The 26,114-nt window shown below is 35.4% G+C and overlaps 1 protein-coding gene across 1 annotated transcript in view; it reads right to left on the reverse strand.

The window, feature by feature from the left end:
• LOC106793484 overlaps window positions 1-26,114 on the reverse strand; it is a gene marked incomplete at its 5' end in the record, with an annotated part of 252,922 nt that overhangs the window by 12,804 nt on the left and 214,004 nt on the right. Inside the window, 3 exons of the mRNA XM_014760469.1 lie at window positions 4,887-5,084; window positions 11,768-11,861; window positions 22,499-22,687. Coding sequence (XP_014615955.1) covers window positions 4,887-5,084; window positions 11,768-11,861; window positions 22,499-22,687 — 481 coding nt within the window. The remainder of the gene's footprint in view (window positions 1-4,886; window positions 5,085-11,767; window positions 11,862-22,498; window positions 22,688-26,114) is intronic.

A 26,114-nucleotide genomic window follows, 5' to 3' on the forward strand; every position in this document is an offset into this window, starting at 1 on the left:
TATGTGTTCGTCGATGTCTATAAATTCAGATAAACCAGAAATCATCACAATACCATACTTAATTCAAAAGTTATACTATATAATATGTGACGACTCAAGAATAAACCTACGTTGACGCGACAAAGTAGTGTCGAGTTGCTGATAGATAACGTCCGAAACGGCGCCGAGTGCAAAGGGTTATAAATAAATAAATATATATACGACTTTGATGTAGTCAGTTGTAGTTGGACATATATCGATCTGTGGTCATCAAACAACTGGACGTTGTCCATCATCCGTTAAAAGCAAATACAGTACACGAGACCGCGATGGTCGATCAATAACGTTATTGATACGTAAAAATAATCAAATGGTTTAACGTCCTATCCGTTCGGCTTACGTTACTTCAAAAGGTTTTCCCTTTTTTTTTTTGCTTTTTCTCTTATTCTTTTCGCAATAAAACGTTCGAAATATTTTTCTAGCGAAATATTTCCACAAGTCGGTAAGTATTAAACGCAAGATTTGCCGTTATAATTTTTGAACAGCGATAAGAGCATTTTGGAATTAAACGATCCGACTCGTTAATCTTGAAACTTTCGCGGATGTAGTCTTTAATTAAAACCGGTGGACGGTTCCTACGCGAGAAGACGTTTCAAAGCGAAAACTTCTCGGAGCTTCGCGAAATCACGACTCCGTTGTAAATAACGGAATGAACGGTGAATCTGATTTACAATTAATTTGACTTGGCGAAAGCTTGAATCGGAACATAAGTAAGAATCAGCAAACGAAGAGGAAACAGAGAGAAAGAGAGGGAGAGGAAGAGGAAGAGAGAGAGAAGAAAATTTTCCTTCTTTCTATCTCTAATACCTACTATCTCTGAATTATCCAAAAGATGCCACGAGTTTTCAGTGCTTAAGAAAACTTCAATAATTACCAGACTGGATTATCGAGTTCTCAAGAGAACGAGAAGTAAAGACAAAAAAGAGAGCAAAGTAAAAGGAGAGAGAGAGAGAGAGAGAGAGAGAGAGACAAAAAATAAAATAATATAAACAGAACGCAAAGTGGACTGTAAACGATGTATAAGAAAACGTAAAAGTTTAGATAACGAAATGAAGTTGAATCTGAGTTAACTCGAATGGTAGTATATATCCTCTTTCTAGAGATTGAAATATCTAGAAAATGAGTTTGCTTTTAAAAGAACAAGAAAAGGAATAGGAATAAGGCGGTTACGAAAAGATAGAAAAGGGAGCAAAATAGAAAGGGAAATAGAAAGGAAATATCGTCGAGCGAGTTGAATCCTATTATAAGAGAAAAAAAAAACGATTTACAAGAGTGTACGCGATAGAAAGAGAGATAGGACCCTCGTACGATGAGCAAATAAGAGATTCCGGAAAAAGACACGAGTTACTTTATTTAATAAGCCAGGAAATTAATTGCACCGGCTCTTCATTAGATCGCCTTTCGTGAGAAGAGAAAATCAACGAAACCAAACCGGCTCGGTTGTAAGTACCCGAGATCGCGATTACTTCGAACGTGACAGGAATTTCTTCCCATTTATTTCACCTCATTCCTTTCCGCACTTTACCTTGCATCTCGCATACGTCGATGATGGAAAAATCGAACGAATGATACTCCACGTAGACGTAATTACTTCGAAAATCACCTGTTTTCATCTTCTTACTCTTTTTACCAGATCAATTGGTTTTAACTACTTCGAGAAATTCGTCGTTCCTTTTTTTTACGAGAAATAAGAGATCATAAAAGAAGGAAAAAAGCCAAGGAAAAAAAACACAAAGAATTAAGTCTCCGAGTATTTAAACCGACTTTAGTATTCATCAGGATATCCACCGTTATCTTCTACGATTATTTTATACTAAGCGAGACAGAAGTAGTAATACTATTTGAGATAGGTTAACCATCCTCGATAATAAGATAAGACATTTTATAGGTGCGTGGTATACAGGGTGTCCGAGCCAACAGAAGCTACCTAAATATTTTATTTGTTTTTAATTATATGAAAACTATTTAAGACATATTTTTTGATTGATTTCAAAAGATGTATATCATGAACAAACAACAAACCTACTTTATATAAGTATGCTACCCTATATAGGCGTTTTTTTTTTATATATAATACTTTGTAGCGGGTGAAAAGATATATTCAAATATATTTGTATCATGATCTTTAAATAACTTGGAATATGAAAAATGTGATAAAATTGTAAGACTCTAAAAGACACGAAGCCAATCACAATATGTCCTAAACACATTTTTTATATCATTAAAAAAAAAGAAAATGTTTAGTAGGTAGACTCCTTCAGCTGGGACACCCTATAGATTTGCACACGTATATATCTTTTCTTCTATCTCTTATCCGACGTTACTCCGGCAATTCCAGTGTCCAATTATCGAGAGGTTAAGGAGTATGAGAGTACCAAGATAGAGAAATAGAAAGTAAGAAGAGGAAGAGGTCGAAGTTAATTTTCAGAGTCATAGAACCATTCTTCATAGAATTCCTGAGTCCCTAGCTCGCGAATAGTTTCCGTAAGTGCATCATGACTCTTTTCTCTCTCTCTCTCTCTATATATATATATTTTTTTGTTTTCATCTAACATACTGAAAGACGAAGAGGAGTCTTTATTAGTTCAACGAGTCTTTCCTCTTTCGCAATTCTTCGAGAAACACAGGAAACGATGTGTACGGATAGATGAAATAGAAAAGAAAGAGAAGTAAGATGAATAAGAGGGGAATAAAGAAAAAAGGAAATGATCTTGGCCCTCCCAATTTTACGGATCACCTCGTCCACTCGCCGGTCCGTGAAGAAGAAACCAAATTGCGGCCAATACCACCCTTATGCATTTGCTCGTCTTCCTTCTCCATCACCCTTCATCAGCCCTCGGTCAGTTTTCTTCTTCTTCTTCTTCTTCTTCTTCATCTTCTTTTTCCTTGTCTTTGTCTTTTTCTTTTTCTTTTTCTTCTTCTGCATGCATATTACCAGTCTCGAGAAATCCTCAAACGTTCGAAGATTTTTCGGTCGAAAAATCTTGGATGGTCGGACAACGACAATTCTTATTCTTGTCAAGACAACCACGTACGAGACATGCGAAAAGAAAAACGACGTTGATTGGCATATTACGACGAATCCTCGACGTTTATGATCATCCTCGAATTTGTCCAAACGAGAATATTTCACGTATATATATATATGTTTTGATCAAATAACTTGGAAAAAGAGAATTTCTACGGAATTCGAGTACATATAAAGAAAATCTCTCATCGAAAATTGAATTTGTTCGAGTAGAAGGAAGTAGGATAGGAAGTCAACGTGAAAAATTGTCCCTTTCGTCGTTTCCGATCGTATTTCATCGTCATCGAATGTGATAGAAATATACAAGAATATATTTTATCGTTTAAAAGTATCGTCTTTCTTTCTATCGACAAGAATATCCTAAAGAAAACTAAAATAGAGATTTTCTTTCTCCTATATTTCACGTATTACGATTTACGATTTTCTTCCGTTTTCTTTTTCGCAAAGGAACCGTTTCAATAAACGCGGAACGTATAATTTTTGAGAGACATTTAAGAGTAAGAGACAGAAAACTTTCTTGACAAGAAACGATGAAATGGCCCGCGAAATCTAACGGGATTTATGATGTATACAGCATTTATGGCTGTATAATTCAAGTGGTTATATTTCTTTTTGTTTGTGTGTATGTATTTTTTATAAAGAAAAATTTATCATTTGTTATCTCTTTAACGTCTATTTCTTCTTTCTTTCTCCTTTTTTTTTTTTTACAAAATATGACAAAATTTATTGATATTTGAAGTCATTCACATGCTTCAATACAAAAAACAATATAACATCGTCGTATGATTTATTATCAAACGTCATAAAAATTGTTTTCATTTAATAATGTTAAGAAGTCTATATAATTATTTAGGAAATTTATTTTAAATATAAAAATTGGATAAAATTATTAAGATGAAATTAATCGCTTTAGCTCGTAAACAATTGATTTGTTAAAATATGAAACTATTTCGTTCATCAATATAATAATATAAAGTAAAAGCTGTAATAGAAATGTCTCGTTTCCAATTAACGTGGCTAATCGAACTGTCGTCGTTATTCGATTCAAATATCCAATCGAAGTTCAATTTCTAACGACTACTAAATTGTTTTCTTGAAATTTAACGATACAGATAATAGTCTAAGATATTGATCGATACTGGTTATTATATTTTTGATTACGATTGAAAGTCTTAGATATTATTATCTGTTTTATTTGTTTTTTTTTTTAATTTTTATTTATCTGTCTTCTTCCATTTTGTTAAAACGAGACTATGATTAGTGCAAAGATCGGAAAATTGGATGAGTTTGAAGATTAACTTAGGTTGTATTCGGGGGTGCAACGATTTCCTTTATCTCTTTCTCTTTCTCATTATTCTAACGTACTCTGCAGTAATTAATCCGAACGATTATACCTGGCCGCATTGTTCGAGGCATCAAATTAATTGCGGGAACGTTAAACCCCATCACGGAAAGGAGAGAACCGCTTGAAACTTTTCGGCCCCTAGTGACTTCATCCCTCGGTGACATTCAAGGTTAGAAACGGTGGGCCTCGTTTCGTCGAAACAAGATTTACTCGAAAACTTTTTCAAGAGTATTTATATATTAAAGGGAGAAAGAAAATACCGGTTTAAAAAACCAAGAATTCTCTAGATTCTTATTTTTTTTTTTTTTTTTTTAGAAAATCACGAATGTTAATCAACTATACAAAATTATGAATGAAAACTCGTTTGTTTGTTGATTAATTAGATCGTCGATTTTCATTCTAATGAAATTAAATATCAAATATAATATAATATAATGTAATATAAAAGTGGTAATGTTTTTAACGAGTACTCACCATTCGCGTGAGCAGCAAGAAGATCTCTCAACTGTTGCTGGCCAGTGGTCAATTCTACGCAGCTGACCCTCACGCTAAATCTGGCACCGGTTCTCTGACGTTGCTCGGAAATTCCACGGAAGAGCCACGCTATCGCGCACGGGATTGCACCCAAAGTGTGTCCTGCCTCAGGGGTGCCCAACATTGTGTGAGACTTGCCTGGAAAAATAAAATCACCTTTCTGTCAATATCAACGGATATTTTTTGTTTTCATTATTGTTATTCCATAGCTTTTTATTACTTTTTATATATAAACATTTCATTTTGTTTCCGTGAATATAAATTCTTTCAATATAACAGCTTGTGTCAATTTTTTTTTTCACATTTTTTTAAACGTCCATCCCGCGTCTTTCTCTTTTTCATATTTTTATTATCTACGAAATATCGTAATTATCTTTTATAGTTAACAAAATAACAAGAGGATTAAAATGAAATATATATATAAAGATTTAACTATATCGTTATATTCCTTTTTCTGTTGTATTAAAAACAACCCTCTTTTATTCAACTTTACTAAATGCTACGGTACTAGTACTATTAAATGTACACTTATCGTTAAATACAAACGTTTGTATGCAAGCTTTGTCATGATACGATCATGAATCGTTTAAAACGATTCGCGAAACGTGACATTAATTCTGATTAAAAACAAATAATAATAACAATTTCTAAATTATAATAAATAAGATAAATATAAAAACGTAACACATAGATTATACTAATCAAGGAGAGAGACAGCTCGATTTTCCTATTCAGTGAAAATTCAATTAACGCCGATTGATCCAGTGCGAGTGTTCAACTAGCGTTCGATAGATGCAATAATTGCGATATTTGATTTGCGGTACGCTGTGGAGTTGCGATTAATTTGTTTACCATTTAGTGGGCAGATGTAACGCGTGACAATGAACCCCAAACGGTGTCGATGAGTCGAGAGACCAATGACGATATAGCTCGTCGTTTCGTGATTGGTCCGTCATAACGAGCCGCGGTTTTAGAGTAAACGCGCGATTACACCTTCTGGTAATTGTGAATTAAAGCTCGCGCAGATTCGGATCAAATACAGGCTAGTCAAATCATTTTCATTGAATCAACGTAGATATGAGATACCATAGGTGTGAGTTTTAAACATGTCATTTGATTATCACATTGACAATCATTATTATTATTTTTATAATTGCATCCTTGCCATCAAATAATTTATCAAATGTTTCTCATTAATTACTTAAATATATTTCTTCTATATACATCCCGTCGTTGCGAGTTTTAATATTAACATGGTGGATGATCGGTTGGTTGGTCGTCGGTCTCAAAAGGGTAAGAAAAGTTTTCTGAGTTTTCTGGAAAGATCGACGGCTGCCATGGCAAACGTTATTGATAGGGAAATAAAAGCGCCTTTATTAAAATCATAAAATAGTATGATAAAGTGAGAAGGATGATAAAATGCGAAGGAAAGTGCGGTAAACGAATGAACAAACGAGAAAAAGAGAGAGGGAGAGAGAGAGAGAGAGGAAAATTGAAGATGAAATGAATATTGGAAAGAGAAAGAAAGAATGAGAGAGAGAGAGAAAGAGAGAGAGAGAGAGATTGGAACGAAACGAGGGCTGGAACAGTAACAGTCGAAATAATGGAAAAGCAGGAACGCCACCGTTGAATCTTAAACGTTATTTAATTGTCTTAATGTAAGACGGTGAATTATGTTGTTATTTAATTAGAAAGACCGGGAAACGTGCCGTCTGCTGGTGCTTTCGTAGGATAAACTCGACGGTTGCCTGTACGTCTCGGTCCGTCTTCTTATTCTTATTATTATTATTATTATTATTATTATTATTCTACTACTACTTTGTCCAAAAACTTTTTCAACTAGAGACTCAAATTCTTCCTAAACTACCCCTTTATCAACCTAAGCTATCATATGTTAATGTAAATATTATATGAATTCTATCGAATAAGTTATTTTCGAATAATACTTTCAAATTCTATTTTTTCCCTTTTCTTTTTATTATTTTGTTCCTTCTAATAAGGTTTCTTTTTTTTTTGATTTCGTTTGTTAATCCATCGCGATTGATCATACGACAATACTTTTACTCTCGAAAAAAGTAATTTGTTCGAAAAATGTGAAAAATATTCGACGGATAAAGAAAGAGAGAAATAGAATAGAGGATATAGGGGATGATATTGAAAGAGAAAGGAAGAATACACCATAAGAGTTATGCACACTGGAGGGTAATTAGCAACGCGTTACAAAGTACAAAGTGGACTTATTGTTGCGACTCTGTTTGCGACACTCTTTCTTCCCTTCGTTTTTATCTTTCTTTCTTTCTTTTCTTTTTTTTTTTCTTTTCTTTTTATTTCTATCTATCTGTGTCTCCTCATCCTCCTCCAACACTGCTCCCAACCCTCTCCACCCCCTACCCTTCTCCTGCCGTTGTTCGTTCATCCACTTTCAGATTTTTCGTGCGACAAATGCTGCACAGAAAATCTGTTGCTTTGAAAGTTCCATCGTTCAACCCTTCCTTCTATCAATCCATCTCTCTCTCTCTCTCTCTCTTTTTCTCTTCCTACATACCCATCACCACTTGTACGAACATTCCCGTCTCTTCCTTCCCACTAATTTTTTTACTCTATCTCTTTCGTTCTCTCTATCTCTCTCTTTCTATCTCTTTTTTATTCGTCTCTTCCTCTTCGTATTTTTCCAGTCGTGTTACTCCGTTCTTTTTTTTCTCCCTTTCTCTCTCTCTCTCTCTCTCTCTCCCTTTCTATTCTTGTTACTTTATTCTCTTTATCGTACACACAGTACTTTTTACCAATCCACCAACGTCACAAATCTCACACTTGGTGGATTCCATTTCGAAAATTGTATACATTCGATTACCCTTCTAACTTTTCCTTTTACAAATTTTTCACATTTTTTTCCATGTCGTGTAAATCTTTTCTTTTTGTTTCAATTCTTAGCTTTTCTTTTTCTATCTTCTTGTATCTTTTATTCGATTTTCCTTTTATTTCTCTCTCTCTCTCTTTTTTTTTGTATTTTTCTTTCTATCTTTTTTCGTTAGAAAATGTTAGACAACCCGGCAAAGAGTTAGGGTTGTTAGGATATAAAAAGAAGAAACTAGAGTAGTACTAGCGAGAAAACTACGTTTTCTTTCGTAGCAAAGATTAAAAGCGGTTTGCTCGAGGACTCGCCTGAAGTATCTCGGTAGGACCGCGAGTGCTCGAAAGTTCGTTTACTTTCCTTTTTTTTTTACGCTTTTCTTTACCTATCATCGTAACACACACGACTTACATGTCACCATTTTCTCTGTTTCTCGACTTTAGTTTTCTTTTCTTCTTTCTTTTTCTTTTTTTTTTTTTATATATATTACATCTATATCTCACGATAATCTTTACTGTCATACTTTAAACTCTATCCATGGAGCTTCGAAAATTGATATAAGCTTACCAGGTGCCTTCGTTAAAAGCGACCTAACTTTTCTAACTTAATAACACCGAGAATGAGAATGAAAGAGAAAGAGAAAGAAAGAGAAAGGAGAAACTTGGAAAAGTTTGTTGGCTTTTCAACGACGATTAATGGTAAGGTATAAATGCGGACAGAAAATCCGAGACTTACACTTTATTATTATAATAATTATAATACAATAAGAAATATATATATATATATATATATATATATGCCACTTAACGATTATATTGTCGTTTTATATATTCGACGGATTGATATTCAAGAAAATACTTCGTCAAATTTGTGCAATAGAACTAAGTAGAAGTTAATTAGAATACCAAAGAGAAAATATGATGTTCAAATTTGTTCACGTTCTTTATATACAGTCCAATCAAAGTACGTTAAAAGGAAAAAAAAAAAAATAAAAGAAGAAGAAAAAGCCGCAATTCGATCATGAAGAAGACTTTCGTGAAATGCGTAAAAAAAAGAACGCGTAAAAGTCACTAAAGGAAATCGATTTCAGAATACTTCAACGTTAGAATCGATTGAGTTAAAGTATTGGAATGAGTAAAAGAGAATCAGTTCTTAGGGGAAAAGAATTGTATATTCTTAGTTGAAGGATCGATAGGATACATTTGAAAAGAAATATTCCTTTCTGCGATTATTCTCCAAGACAATGAACCATCCAATTTCTTTCCCTAATTGTAAGAGCGAGAAAGAAAACGATGCTTATAAACAAAAGTCGTCGATAGCTTTCTTATTTCATATCTCTTATTCATATTCTATATATATATATATAGGTATATATCAATATATTATACTATAAAATAAAACAATAGAATTACAAACTAATTATCGATTAAGAAAAAGAAAAAATGAGAGAAAACAGAAATTAAATGTAAAATGATTATTATCGTAATACTGTTCGACATAAAAATTTACCTTGTAGGTACCGGGCAAAAGAAAAACTCTGCGTGACTTGGGTTGAGAATGAAAACATCGATTTCAAACCTAACTGTACTTTAATCTTCCGCGTGAAACCCATTTTCCCGAGTATATCGATCTCACTGAACATTCGAAAGCAAAGTCAAAGAGTACCACCTATGCACACGAATATGCATATATATATATACAATACTTTAACCTTTCAACTCGTGAAACGTCAGCCTTCACGATCTTAACCTGATATAAATTTCTAAGAGAAGGTACAAGGAAAACGTAGCCACTGAAAATGATTCTCTTTCTCCCTCGTTCTTATATGATCGACAGTAATTTAGTCTAAAAGATACGCGTAGTAAAGAAGTCAGACGGTAAAAGCGTGGGTGTAAGTTTAACAAAGTTTAATCAGAGCCGATGGTAAGTTTGCCATAAATCCTTCGAGCCTCTAAGAGTTCCTCGTACTTCTTTCTCTTTCTTCTCTTGTTACACCGATAGGAATAAACGAGAAAGGAGATAATCTCTGGCAACGTGCGTTAAGATTCGAAAGGTACAAGGAAAAGGAGCGTGTCCTAGTAGCATACATTATCCTTTACCTTTTCATCCCTTCGTTTCTTCTACCCTTTCTCCACTCCCTTATAACTCCTCCCATTTCCGTCTATTCTCGGCTACCTCCTCTAGGAGGTGACTTTTACCCCCGTATTCTTTTTCTCCTTCTATACTTTCTCTTTTCAAGAATTTCGTCTCTTTCTAGTCGTGATACACTGGTACCTTCTCATTCCACCTCTCTTTCTCGTCTCCGAGCTCGCATAATCGTGCATTTGCATGCAAATTCGATATCACTACTTAAAATGTAAAACAACCCCGTGTTCTTCTCTCTTTCTTTCTTTCCCCCTCTTTCTCTCTTTCGTCTCTTCCTTGCACAACGTACTTTTCCTACTTCTACTTCTTCTTCTTCTTTTTCTTCTTCTTTTTCTTTTTATATTCCTCGTTCATCTTTCTTTTTCCCTCTTCCTATTTTATGGTTAAAGTGAATAGAAAACAACTTAAAAATGTGACAAATTGGTGAAACGGGGAAAAAAAGTCTTTACGATAAAAATAAATTTCTCGCGTTTCTCCGAGTTAAAATCCTGTAGAATTTCCTACTATTCCATTCTATGAATTTGATTTCTTCGAATTAGGAGAGTTCACGGATTTGGATTTATATCGAAACGGAGAAGGTCGTGGATTTGACGAAAGATCGATCGTACAAGTTGATGAAACTTTCGTGGGAAATTTGGAACGCTAACAGGATTAGTTTGGAGAATCGAAACGTTCTCAGGATTATGCATCGACTTGTGATCGGATGTCGAATCGAGTATTCGTGGTTTCGTTAATTCGTCTTATTTCCATTCCCATTATTTTCCAAACTTGTTCAATATTTCCTTCGTAAAATTTCAATTAATAATTAATGAGTTCGTGAAATTCACGTAGATCCATAAAATTATGACGTGTTACCGAAAACGAAAACTAACTCTCAAATTTATTCCGGAGAGATTAAAATTTTGTTAAGAAAAAAATCGCAAACAAAAAGGGCGAGAAAATGTATTGAAATATTAAAAGAAACAAAAAGAATATGGTAGATCAGAACAAGTTCATTCTATAATGTGTTTGTCGAAAAATGATTTTCTTTGACGTCATCTTTCATGCATAACAATTACGTTTTGTTGTCGCAAAAATGAACATCTTCTACGTTGAAAAGAGAACATATCACAGATAAAAACACATCGAGCCATGAAATATATATTATATGCGTATACCATACAACTGTGTATGTATCATATATACATATATATATATATATATCACTCGAGCTAATCTTCGAAGTGATAGTCGTTACATAAGATAGACGTAGCATACATTAGTATGTATGTGTATGTATGCAGTACGTGTCGTGTACTCTTGTAACGTGTACCACGTCGTTGCTGAATGGTCGTCTCTCTTGATTAGACGTTGCCAGCGATGTTTCGGCAAATATTTGTTTACATCTCTCCGAGAATCTATTATGCTTTGTATGCAGATAAGAAGAATGGGATACAAAATATATGACATTTTTTGTATTAAAAAAAAAGTGAACAATAGATTTCTTTTCAAAAATATCGATAAAAATAATTATCAACTCCATAATGCGTGTTATAAATGCAATTTTTAATACACGATAAGATCAATTTTGTGATTGTATCAGTTAGTATTTAACCCTTTGTGTGCTGAATACTTTTAACTGAAGTATTTTATAGGGCCCGAATAGTTTATTATAACTGCAACTATTTTCGTTGATTAATATTATTAACCAGATCTAATAATAAATTATATTTAATAATTAAACTTGTTTTGTTTTTTAATATATTTTCATGTAACAAGAATCAAAACAATAATCAATACGCAAAACATTAATATTCACTTAAGACAGACGCGAATTCGTACTTACCTAAACCTGCATGTCCATAACAAAAGAGGCAACCATCCGTACCATTGATGACAGCGTGAATGACATCGGTAAGAGCGCTCGAACAAATCTCTGTCTGTAATCGTAAACACCATAAAGTCAATATTATATATTCTAAATACAACTAATCTACTATTAAATATACCAATCGATGATTTCATATTATTCTGATAATGAGTATAACAAAGATCGAATTTTATATTGAAGAAAATATTTAATTTCCATGAAGATAAATTGATTGAGAAGTTGCTTGTTAAAAAATACAAAAAAAAAATCGCTTTTACTTTACGAGTAATAATATTTGATTGGTCAGAAAAATAAAAAGATATTTTTCTTACGAGAAAAAAGGAAAAGATAAAGAGAGAATGAGGTATGAATTTAATTGAATCCACCCCTCATTGTAGCCAGAGCAATCCTCTATGTTTCAAGGAGACGACACGATAGAGGGAACGGGAAGAGTAGAAGATGATTCGTTCGGAAGAGCCAAAGGAGGAGGAAACTGCGTCATCAGGACACTCGAGGATAATGACGAATCGCGTAAAGTGTTTAAGAAAACGTCTGCAGGACGGTTTAATAAACGCTTGTGAGGTCTCTACTCTCTGTAAAGGCAACGGGGGGAAGGCGGGGGGGGGACGGGAGAGTGTTCCAACAGAGGGAAGAGTGAGAGAGGTGGATGGGAGGAGGGGTAGGAAGGCGGGGGTAGGGAAAGTGAGTTGTTGGTGGAGTGTCTTTGTTTGATTCTAATATATTCATAGCCTGGAAAAGTCTTTTCGTAGCTAAGCTAGAAGAGTGTTCCAACCCTCGTCGTTGTCGTTCCTTTCTCTCTCATTTTCTTTTTATTCCACCCTTAACACCAAGTTCGGGTCGGGTCTCAAACGAGAATACGATAGTATCGAGATTTTTAGAAAGGTTATAAGATAGACAGAGAGAGGGTTGGGAAATCGGATGTAACGACTTTTACGTACGATCTGTCGACAGCATCGAGGGTGTTAAGGAAAACGGGAAGTGTAGGGGAAGAACGGGGGATGAAGAAGGAGAGTCGGGTGTTTGGTGAGAATCGAAAGGGCCCTCGGTTCCGGGATTCCGCGAATTTCCTCCGGAAGCAGTCGTGAATTTCCTTTGAGCCTGCATTCGATGTGCGTTGAAATCGATCGATATATATATATATAGAGAGAGAGAGAGAGAGATATGTATATATCGACTATGTCTACCATTAGCTTTTTCTCTCTCTTTTTATCCTTCTCCTTTTTCACGACTATCTTTACTCGACTAATGTTCGGAAGGGAGACTCCAGGAGAAATAGAACGAAAGAGAAAATAGTACAACCACATAGACGACAAGCTTTCAAAATTGAGAAAGAAGATGAAGAAGAAGAAGAAGAAGAAGAAGGACGACGATACCTCGGCCGAAAGAGATTGAAATTTTCCTGGACCAAGAATCGGATGAGTCTTCTGATTTGGAATAAAAAAAAAAAAGAAGAGACAAAAAAAGAAGATGAAAGATTCGAATTACCTTCGATAACTACGGGAACGTTATCTTAACTCTGGTCTGAAGATATAACGAAGAAGAAAAATAAGAAGACAAAAAAGAAATATGAAGTTTGAATTATTAGAAAGAGGAAAATATTGTTAAAACAACGAGAATACTTGATTATTCTTTTTTTTTTCTACTCTTTCGATCGAATAAATAATTTTTAAAAAAAGAAACGTTCGATGTGTCAAATTCGAATAAATTTATTAACCACGTCTATTAAAAATCTAATATTTTAATTAAATCTCTCGTAATATACAAAGGAACGATCTAATAAGAAATATTTAGAATTATACACAAAAATATATATATATATATATATAGGAATGTGTAGAAAAATATCTAATATCTAGCGATGAAAGCAACAACGACATTCATAATTATAACGGGATCATCCGTAGGGACGTAATGCAAAGCAAACACATTTCGCAGGTAGCTGCACCCTCGAGAGATCCACGGCACTTCCCCTCTTGGAAGCTTCGCGAAGCGACGGCATGACGGTTAATGAAATACGTGACCGAAGCCTCCGTCATAATCTCAAACACTTGATTCCATGCTCGTGCGGTGGGAGAAATTGAGAGAGACGGAGAGACAAGGGAGAACGTTTCAACCCTCGCTCTTGTCTTCTCTCTCTCTCTCTCTCTCTCTCTCTCTCTCACTTTAACACGAAAGAGGCTCGTGCCCTCTCACGAACGACGCTGATTTGAAAATTTACACGGTTCAATCGATCACTGCTTCACTTTCTGTATTGTCAGTATTACGTATCGAAATAATACAATGTCATTTTCTTTTTTTTTTTTTTCTCTTTTTTTTTAATGTACCATCGATGATCGATGAGAATTTGTCATTAATTAATTGATTAAAATGATTGTGAAGTGGTGATAGAAAAAAAACAAAAAAAAGTAAGTAAAAAAGAGCGATATAAGTTTGGAGATATGAAAATGAAAAAAAAAAGAAAAAAAAAATGGAAAGAAAGATAGATAGATAGAGAGTAAATGGACTACTACTACTACGGTGTGAGTTACAAACGATTCTTCGTACGTAGCTCGTAGAAAAGCGTGTCGTCGGCTTGGATTCGACTTGCAGGGCGCGTTTTGGTAACGCAATATTGGCGCACCAGAGTGGAATACCAATAGCGTCAGGGGTTAGCTTGACTATAGAAGGGAAAAGAGAAATAGGGTAGGGAGAGACTATGTTCGAGGTGTGGTTCACCTTCGAACGACGAACGTGGCTTCTATCGTGGCTCCCTTATTCTTCCACCCCTTTTTCTTATATACTAGTCTCTCTCTCTCTCTCTCTCTCTCTTTCTCTCTCTCTCTTTTCCTCTTTTCGTCTTTCTTCCACCCTCTGTTACGACAAAATGTAAAACCCGTGTCGAAAGTTCGAAAAGAAGCTGCGACTCGTGGAATTTCTTCCTTCTCGAAGGGTAAAAACGAAAAGAGTGAGAGAGAGAGAGGGAGGGGGAAGAAAGAGGGAGACCCTTTTAATGCTTGAAAATAATCGAAAGACACCACCCCTCGTAGTAGTAAGCGAATCTCTTAATTTGCAAGTTTCCAGATGTCGAAGAAAACGTTCGTCCTACTACTCGCGAGTAGTAGGACGAACGTTTTGTTCCTTCTTCTTCGTCATCTCTCTCTCTCTCTCTCTCTTTCATTTTCTATACTTCCCCTCTCCTTCCTCCCATTAGTTTCCTTTTTCTCTTCGCTTCCTCTCACGGGAAAGCATCGTATCGCGAGCTCTCAAGCACGAAGCCACTAAATTGAGCGGATCGAGCAAGCGAGCGAGCGGAGAATTAAGGAATTACCTTTCTTCGCTCGATTACCATCATACGCCTTCGTAATCAGCTTTCGCCTTCTGCATAGGCGAAACACGTCTCGCGAACTTTAATGAAACCACTTAGTAGAAAAAAGACAATAACTTTCAAGTGGAATATAAAAATTAATGTCGATTATTCACGTTAAACGAAATACTTATAATTTTTTGGCATCGCTATTATAAGGATTAAAAATATGACAATTATTTTTTTTCTTTTTTTCATTTTTATAAATTACCAATTTTAAATAGAATAATTTCATTTGTTTTTTAATACGAATGTATTATACATCCTCGCATCTAACATTTCTATTAAAATAATTAATTCATTATTTTTGAAATTACGTGTGTATTCGAAGTAAGAAACTTCGAAAGTAATTGTACAATTTGAATTTATATCATTTTTTATTTATTTCGCGAATAATACAATAAGAAGAATCTATAAAATGTTCATCAAACTCTGCGATATACCCTTAATAGAGAGAAACAAAAATAAAAATTAATTATTTATAAAATCATACTAAATGAAGTTTGTTTTAATTTTATCTCTCAATGATTTAACTATCATTAAAGAAAGATCTCATCGAAAGATAATTATTAATCTTTTGTAAAGACGCGAAAACTAGATATTGTTTGGATCGATCCAGGGGCAAAGTTTACGATGATCTCGTAGAGTATGCGAAGGAGGAGTACCTGCTTCCTCGAAGATGCAGTTAAATTTGCATATGGATAAGAGAGTGGAGATAGGTTCTCCTCGTCGTAAACCGCAAAGCGTCTCAACGACGAGAAGAGGATGATTCGACGTTCGTTGAAAAGCGTATCGAAAACAAACACCCTTCCTCCTATCGTAGAAAGAGAGGGATGCATTCAACCCTCGCCGTCAGTGGTACACGTGGCGAAACATGGCATCGACTGCGCCGGTACTGCTTGTATTGTGTGCGAATATAAAGAGAAAGAGAAAGAGAAAGAGAAAGAGGAAAACGTACACATAGATACGGACAGGAAATTCCCTTTTCCGGAATTCACGAGTCGATAATTCCAAAAATTGGATGCAATACGGCCGACGTCCGGTTTTCCTGTCGACGTTATTACATACTCTGACTGTTATTCGCTGTAATTATAAATAATTTCACGAGGGTAGTAATCTCTCCTTTTACTTTTCTCTATTTCTCTCTCTCTCCTCCTCTGTCTTTATTTTTTTCATTAATTATTATCCTGAACGATAGATGCAAATTTTGAAAATAAATATTTCCTAGACAAATCACACTCTCGTCAAAGGGAAAATGGAAATAAATCTTAAACGACAATTTGTCCTGGCTAGATATATTGGAAAAATGATATTCGATGAATTTCCATCTTTCTCGACACCGGGTATTTTTTAGATTAAATTTTTTAAATATTCATCATCATACTTCGATATACGTATTGCAACAATCTGAAAGTGAATTCGTCCAGTCTGGTATTACATACTACGAGATCTTATTCGAAGCTTTTTAAGACCAGTAGAAGCTTCCTATATATATATAGAAAGATAAGACTCTAGGTCGAATAACCAAGTTCATGATTTAAATTGATAGAAATCGACAGATCAACGCCCGACGAAACGAATTTCACGTTTCCGTTTTCCCTTCAACGGATTGCTAGGCTGTAAAAATCCATTGAAATACTAAATCGTATCGAGTTGAAGAAATATTTTTTACTAGTTTCGAGCTTAAAAAAAATGAAGAAAAAAAAGAGACAGAGAGAGAGAGAGAGAGAGAGAGAGAGAGAGAGTGAGAAAAATATAATTGAATAAAAAGAACGATCAAAACTAATTTGCGAATCGAGGCTCGTCGGATTCGAAAAAAAAAAAAATAAAATAAAATAAAAAAAAAAAAAAAAGGAAATGTCACGGTGAAAGGTAAACGCCGTCTTTTCGAGCAAGTTAAAGCACGTTAAACTACGCGAATAACGAGTCGAAAAAGTTTTCATCGAAACTGCCGCGACACCGACGACTTCGATCCTCGGTGAACGAGATTTTGAAACCGGATTGCGAATGAAGTGGATAAAGGGAGTGGGAAGGGGGGAAAGGGAAGGGAAGGGAAGGGGTCGGGGAGTAAAAAAAATTCGTCGTCTGTAGCGACTACCCTCTCCTTCACATCCAACAACACCCCCTCCTTTTCAAGCCAACCAACCCCCCTCCCCCCATACCCTCCCCCCAGCAGTCACCCTGGTTCGTGGTGTCGTGAAATATGTCGCGATTTACACGGGAGATTGGCATCATTGGCGCCTAGGGAGTAAACGAGAGTTCCCTCCCGTTATCCTCGAGCCCAGCTGCAGATAGACGAGGTAAAATTATCTCTATCTCTCTCTCTCTCTCTCTCTCACACTCTATATACGTAGAGATATTCAAAAAGATAAAGAGAGAGAGAGAGAGAGAGGAAGGGAGAATATGGTCTCAGCCCCCCTATAGTCGTCGTCGATTGGCTCGACCGTTTGTCGGATCAAAAAAGCATTTACGAAATCCGTAGAGCTTTCTGAGCATTCGCTATGAACCAAATTGCTATCCTTTTACCGTATCAGTATTTTTCTCCTTTATGAAATATCACATTATTACGTTTACACAGATTATAAGCATTATCCTATATACAAAGAAAAAACCAATTAAAAAAAAGAAAAAAGTAGGGATACGTTCTAAAAATGATGTGTTTTTTAAAGAGTAAAATATTTGTCTAATTAAAAGAATGTTCATTTAATCTGTTAAATTTGAAATAACAGAGAATATTCTTTTCTATGAAGTAAAATGGTTAGTCCCGTTCTCTCTTATTCTCTTTCTCTCGTTATTCTCTCATAAGTTAGCCTCGTCTCTTTCTAATTTGCTTTAACGAAAGAAATTAACTTAGGAAAGTTTAATGTACCTACAAGCTAAGCAGTTTGTTTCATTTTTCAAAGTTCTCTTATTGGCCTATACAAAAACACAAACTGTGAAATATCTTTACTTTTTTTTTTAATCTTTTTTTCAACTTGAAATTCTTTCATTCCTATCTTGGGGTTCTCCGAGTTTGTCATATAAGAGAAGTCACATCTCGAAATCTTCTAACTCTAGAGAATTTCTCTCAATTTCTCTTTCTCTCTCTCTCTCTCTTTTTGTCTCTCTCATTCTGGACAGTACGGCATTCGAACTTCATCAGCCTTTCCTGACTCCGGTCAAAGCCACGGATTAATATACAGGTACAATATGGAAATCCGCAATTCTAGAAGATAGCGGAAATCGGATTCGGTTCAAAATGGGAAAGAGCAAGAGGAGGTTAACGTGGAAGAGAGACGAAGAGGATCGCATTGTGCTAGGAGCCCGTATGATTGGTTTTCAGATTACGCTACGTCTACCGTAGAACGAACGTGCTTGTCCGTCTCTCTCTCTCTCTCCCTCACTCTCTCTCTCTCTCTCTCTCTCTCTCTCTCTAACCCCTTTTCGTTCATCTCTATCTATGATTAAGCTTATTTGATGTCACTATTCAGAGATCTCGATCTTCGATCGACGTTCAAACCACGTAGTACTTTGATCACAGACTGTTTTTTTCTTTTCTTTTTTTTTTTTTTAAATACGTTTATCTACGATATCATATATTCGTAAAACAAATAAAAAGAAATTGAATCCCGTTCGGGAAAAAAAAAAATTGATCGATAAAGAAATCTCGTCTAAAGTTTGACGATCCATCTTATCAAAATTTATCGTGAATATATATCAAGATATTATATATAGTTATGTGAAAAAGAGGAAGAAAAGGGATGGGGTGGTGGGGGAAGGGTAAAGAGAGAAGGAATAGAACGAGGAGGTTATCGGTCTCGCAGGGTTTCTCGTTCAATCAGTATTCGCTATCAAATGAGCAATAGATCGGAGCCACGTAGCTGCGTAGTTGTATGTGGCATGGGTGAGAGCAGAGAAAAGGGTATGGGGGTTGAGATAGAGGGGTATCTCTCACGGAGTTTCACACGCAAGCGCATTTCAGGTAGTGCACACAGATGCACGATCGCATAATCCACAGCGTGACTATTAGTCGTAAGTCAATAATAAAGCCCTTGTCCGGACGGAGGCATAATGGCTCCAGTGAATTATCCTAGGCAGGGTGCATTGTCCTGTAGGATCGCCGCCGGGAATGGAATTGTCAGCCTACTATAGCAGCTATTCGAGACGCTTATGCGTCTATCTTTGTCCTAAGCGTGTACCTGTATATGTATGACCATGTTCCTATATATGTATACGTACATGCACTAGAAATAGATCCCGATTTGAACGTGATCGTGAACGTGAACGTGAACGTGAACGGAGCTCCGAGTAATTGAGACGGATGTTCGATTAATTCGGTCGGGATTCATTTATGTACGTGGCTATTGGCAGAACTATCTCTCTCTCTCTCTTTCTCTGTCCGTCTCATTCTCTCTGTCTCTGTGTGTGTTACCTTTCGAAGGTACAGGACATTTAAGAACATAAAAGAATGAAACTAACAAGTTTTGTTTTTTCTTAGTTACATTTGTAATTTTTTTATATTTGTTTAATCTATGAGAAAACTTTACTGGACATTGATCGTGAAGAAATGATCGAAAGGAAATGATTTAATCTCTCAGCTGATCTAACGACGTACGAACTCGTATAAGTTGATTCGATTTAAAAGCTCTTTTTTTTCCTTCTCTTTTTTATTTTCCCCCTTTGAATTTCCATACAACTTAACCGAAAGAAAAACTTCTTCAAAGAGGAATCCCCTTTTCCTTTCTTACTATCTCTTTTTCTTTCTTTGAAAAGGAATATGGAATAGGGGAACTAGTATAGGACACATTCGATGTATATCTACGATCGCGTATCTATTCTTATATAATTTAAGAGAGAAACGTAACTTGGGTGTCCTTGACAGCTAGGAGAAATGCGGGTTATCTCGTATAATATTACAATGCCATATCGAATGATCATCGTAAACCAATAGGCTTATCACTTAACGGTCCATATCTTTTCTCAAATTCGATAATCTAATCTATCTAATCGAGTATACTAACTATAAAAGGTTATATAACAACTAAATTATAGGATTAATCATGTATCGATCCTGTATTCATTGTTAATAGATAAAACCACGTTGATCAAAGATAAAGAAAGCATACCGAGTTAGACATCGTAACAATTCTTAGTCGTTTATATGTCATATTGCGACCGTTTAACGACCATTAACCTCCATCCGGCCTCCTTTTATTGTTACTGACCGAGTTTGAAAATATTACTCCCATGAGATTACTGTGTCAAGGTAAATAAGATCTAGAGAGAGAGATACATACGTTACCGTTAAACATAATTCAAGTAGAGTTTAATTTATCCTTTAGCATAATTAGATCAATTTACACCTACTGATTTTCCTAACAAATAATAAGTCTAGTCGACTAGAATCCCTCTACATGAGGAAAAATCAAAACCTTGAAACAATTTTATATTTTTTCTTGAGAATTTTTCTAACTCTGTAAAACTTCTCGATTAATCGATTTAGACGTCGAACGAACCGTCAAATTTTGAAAAGACGTCGGAATATAACGCTGTTTGAAGATGAACAAGCAGGTCGATTCGTCGATGGTAACTCTTAAAAAATTCAAACGAACCTACGTTGAGCCAACCAGAGAGATAGGGGTAGAGAAAGAGAGAGTAAGAGTGAGAGTGAAAATGAAAAAGAGAGGATAAAGGTCCCGGAGGACGTAGAACCCGTACCATTCTCATGTACTTTTACTCCACTATCGTCTCTCATCCCATGGTGATCCTGAAGTCCAGCCTCCGGCACGTTCGTACTCTGGGCATACCGGTACCGACGTACACGGGGAGAAAGAGAAGAGAGAGAAAAAAAAAGGGGAGGAACCGAGGAGGGTAACACAGAGACGCGGCGAAAAGAGAAAGAGCCCATTGTGTTTTTCGATGGCAATCGGCTAAAGCCGGATGGACGTTTGATCGAATCAAACGATTAGTTTCTATGGTTCTTCTAAACACGAACACTGAAACGGTCAGGAACGTGGAGAATTTGGAAAGTGGAAAAAAGGGGTGGAAAGAGAGAAAGAGAAAGATAGGAAACGCTAGGGTAGTCCCTCGAGAATTCTCGTTGTCGTCGACTGATACCAGAAAGGGTAACAGAGAGAGAGAGAGAGAAAATGTTGTTCATGGGTAGAAAAAGAAAGAAGAACAAAACTGAGAACAGAAAGATATTGCTAAAGTAAAACCGAGTATTCTTGAGTGAGTTCATTTGAATCCGACGTTTGGTAATATCATTTGGGAACATTGGAATATCGAAATGTATCGATATACAACCACCAAAGCACCATTCTATATTTTTCTTTGTATTCCTTTGCGTACATTTCAAACATGCATTTCATTATTTGCAATTGCAAATAAATATGATTTCGATGGACCTTCGTAAAGATAGATAAAACTATTCGTTATTTTCTTTTCAAAGTTACCAACCACTATTTAACAAGTTAAGATATCGAATAGAGAGTAAAAAACATTTGATGCGAAAGGATTAAGGACTTTTATACGATTAGAAAACGGAAATCAGGTAAAAGATCGGGCATCGTTACCTGAACAGCTAGAATTACTTCCAGTTGTGCGTTGAAGAAGAAGAAGAAGAAGAAGAAGAATAAGAAGAGGAAGAGAGAAAGAGAAAGAGGGTGTCTAGGGCAAAGAGCAACACTTGCCTAAGGGGATGGATTTTCCTGTCGGAGGTGGAGTTTAGAGGTCGGGAAATTAGTTTAGTTATGCGCCCGGCAGGGACGTCTCTCGCGTTTCTCGGATGAACGTAAGTCGTCGACGAGGCACGTACACCTCTCATCTCTGTTTCTATCTCTTTCTATCATTCTCTCTCTCTCTCTCTCTGTAACTCTATCTATCCTTCTTTAGTTTCTGCCTGTATCTTGAACGTTCGAGGTCGTTCGAGGTCGTTGAAGAATTGAGAAAGTGAGAGGAGAGAGAACGAGAGAAATCTTTCTAAGAAGAGGTATGAAGAGAAAACGAGAGGAAATTTTTTTTTTAAAGGGGATAGAAAAAAATAAATAGAAAGAAAAATAAAGATTTATATATATATATATTTTTGTAGCAAACAAATTTAACTAGCGTCGATATTAACGTTTGTATTTATAAAAGGGAACGTCAAGAGGATACTTCTAAGATCGAGAATCCATTTTGTTTCTTGACCGGACGGATTCTTAAGAAATAATATTTTTTAAGAGATAAAGAAAATAGAAGATTTTGCATTTTAACAAACTTTCCCCCCCCCCTCTTTATCTTGTTGAAAAGAGGTTTCTTTTTTTATATTGAGTTTTCACTTTAAGAATGTTCACTATCTTTTTAACATGAATGTTTTTATTTACCTGAGAATCTTCCTCCGTGAAGATAGCGTCGAACGCGAACATTTTCGGTGCTGCAACTGTTGGCCTACGATCTTCAGCTGAAGATGATTGACCGGATGCTGGATCAACCAAAGTTACTTGCTTTTTTCGTTTATCGGCGTTGAAGAAACTACCACCATCCCCTGGAGATACCCTTAGCATGACTTTCACCTGAAACAGATCACATTAAAATTTTTATTATCCGTTCTAATAAAACACATTTCTATAATTATATTTTATATTGCAAAATATACATAGATAGAAAGATACAAATTTTAATATTTATAAAATAGACAAAAAATATGTTATTATAAATTATTAATCATATAAGGGTGATTTCTTTTAACCACAATGATCGCATTAACGTTAATAATATATATTTTGAATAAATATACAATATCTCTGGAATTATATCAAATTCCATTTCGAACTTTTTCTCACTCGATGGAAATAATTTGTACACGATTGTGTTACAATTATCTTTCCGTGAAAATCATTTCTCGACGAATAGTTTCGTTCCAAAAATAGATAATTCTCGTTTATAAAATTACGAGACGTATATATATATATATGTGTTCGTGTTAATCTACCATGGTCGATGAACTTATGATTCTGCCCTCGGAACGGCGATATTTATCCGGCAAAATTATTACTTAATAAAAAGTTTCACGAGGGGAACAAAAGTTCAGAATTATACGAAACACATACATGTATAATACGTATATAACACACATATTATATATATATATAGAAACGAGTACGGAAGACATGGTTTATAAGTGATGGGCACATTGACCCATCGACTTTATTACGTTGAATATTATTTTAGAATCCTACCAGGAGAATCCGATAATTAACTTCGTATTCGATAAACCGTAGCTCGGTTCTTTAACCCCGTGCATCGTCGTGATAGAAAATTATTCATCATCTTTATACACACATAACGATCTCATTTCGTGATCTCATTTTTAAACATAATACGATAAACTTATATCAATTATCGAGTCAAATCACTTGCTAATTCAACCGGAAATATAGTTCATATCAAAATCGAGAATCGAATCAGGGAGAAAAATCTTGTTCATAATTATTCTATTTCAACAATCGTGTTAATTAGTCAACCTTAATTTACGTCAAATACGAACTCGTGTGGATCAATGCTAGAAGAACGATTTTTATCTTCGGATGCTTCTGGAGCAACGAATTCGGTAATCATCCTCGATAAAACCGGAAATCGATAACTACGCTTGGCACTTAATTTTCAAATGACAGAATCGAGACGAAGCAATTAAACGTCCGTTAAATTCGTTTTGTTGAAGCACCTAATACTGGCTCTACTTAATGTTGTATTTTCTTTCTCTCTCTCTCTCTCTCTCTCTCTCTCTCTCTCTCTTTCTCTCTCTCTCTCTCTCTCTCTTGTTTTTTTCTCTATTCCTATTTCTATTTCTAATCCTCCCCCTCCGCCTGGTCTCTTATCACGCAAGACAGATTTTCACGGTTGATAGGAAATTCACAATAATTAGTACGAGCCATTAGACGGAAATAGCGTTTCAAACGTTAAATTATCCTACATTATCAATGTGTCTTACGTCAATTCCGCAGTTGATTTTCACTGTAATTCTGTACGCAACACGGAAGAGAAAGAGAGAGAGAGAGAGAGAGAAAAAGAATCTTCTATCTATCTTATTCTCTATTTGTCTTTCTATCTTTGGAACGGTTAGCAATGCGAATATTAGCTCTGTAACCGGAGAAATCGATAACGTCAGACGTAAGGTAGACGTCCGAGAATAGGAAGCTAATTAAGCATACTCTAATGCAATTGTGTGAAAATTACCTGAATCGACAACTGATTAGCTTTACCAGATATCTCTCCGGTGAACTCTCGAACTCGAGAATAATTCCTCTAATGGTTGATTCATTTCTCTAAGATATTAATATATCTATTTCAAATCAAATGTTATTTCTATTATCTTTTCTGCAATATTTATAATCGTTTATATTCATTTATTTATAACGAGACATATTTCGATGGTTTTATTTTGTTTTTCATTTAACATATTTAAATTTGATTAGCGTAAAATGTAAAGTCTACAATTGTCAAGTCATGAACAAGATAAAAATCAATAATTCGTCTTTTCCTTCCTTCTCTCTTTTCACCTCGTACAATTCATATCTACCAATTCGCACATATACACGTACGTATATTCTCGCAAATCAAGATCTTCTCTACAGAACATAACGTTCCCGTACGTATCTACATACTCGTAGTACATACATACGTAAATACACACATACATACATACATACATATGTATATATATATACAACATAGATTCATATACATATACAAGCATACAACCATCGGATGAATTTGATTATTTCAGGAAACGATCGAGAACGAATGGTGCTGGCGTGCGTCGGAGAGCGAGAAGAATGTGCATCGATGCATTATTAAAACGTCATCACAGAGATCGATGTAGTCTGTACCGCGTGCGGTCTGATGCGCGGTGCACCAGTTCGTCCGTCTGTCTGTCCAGGAAATTGGGTTTGGAGATTTCGTTCAGATTGCGGTGCACGTTCTATCTTTTGCATGCGGGACGACCATGTCGTTGTATGCGGACACACAGGTATTGCTATGTACTATATATATATATGTATATACCTATATAGGTATGAAAAAGAGAGAGAAAAGAGAATAGAGACGAAGGGACGAATCAGGATTTCTTCCCTTTTTCCACTCCCTCTATCTCTCTACGAAGTGGTTTCGCGAAGAGACCGAGTGGTACTGATCGGGCGACCGGAAATAAAATGGCTCCCTTCCAGTCTTATTGGAAAAACTCTGCATATCAATCGATTTGCTCTCGTTCTCCCCAACATTCCGCTTTTCTCTTCTTTTCTCTTCTCTTTTTTTTTTTCCTTTTTTTCTCATCCTTTTTAGCCCTTCTCTCTTCAAAGTCCTTTTCTTGCTTGTTCTCGGACAAGCTTTCTTTTCTTTCCACTCATCTATACTCTCAGACAGAGTCAAGGGAGTCTCGAAAATGTATAACATTGTTCGCGAGAAATAAGAAAAGAATACTATTAATAATATATTATATTTAATAAATTATTATATTTTTGTTGATATATTAAAATATAATAAATATTATTAAAATAATTAATCGAACAACACGTGTTTCATTTGTAAAATGCATCTCACGTATGTCTTATAATAATAATCGTAAAAGATAATACGAGTACTTGAAAGGTATTTCAAACGTATGTACCTATTTTATGAATCCCGAATAAACTATTCGAAAATTTCATAACCGATGTTATAGAATTTCATAACTCCAGTGAATCCGTAACCATCAAACTTTGACCAACTGTGTCCGGCCTTTCGAAGAGAATGGAAGGTTTACCAGCAAGCAGGACGAATTTATGTGTCCTTCCTGCGAGTTATGAAGCTTCCGAGTTTACGCGTTCATTCACGAATTAATTAACCCACAGTGGTCCACCGCGGCAAGTTCTCCGACTAATTCCACAGCGAATCTCGCGACTAAGCTCTTCGTAAGTAAATTAACGGATAAGTGCATACTTGTGATCTCTGGCAATATGAAAA

The sequence above is a fragment of the Polistes canadensis genome, unplaced genomic scaffold (assembly GCF_001313835.1).
Source record: "Polistes canadensis isolate GaletaPanama2010 unplaced genomic scaffold, ASM131383v1 scaffold_14, whole genome shotgun sequence".
NCBI classification, from domain to species: Eukaryota; Metazoa; Arthropoda; class Insecta; order Hymenoptera; family Vespidae; genus Polistes; species Polistes canadensis.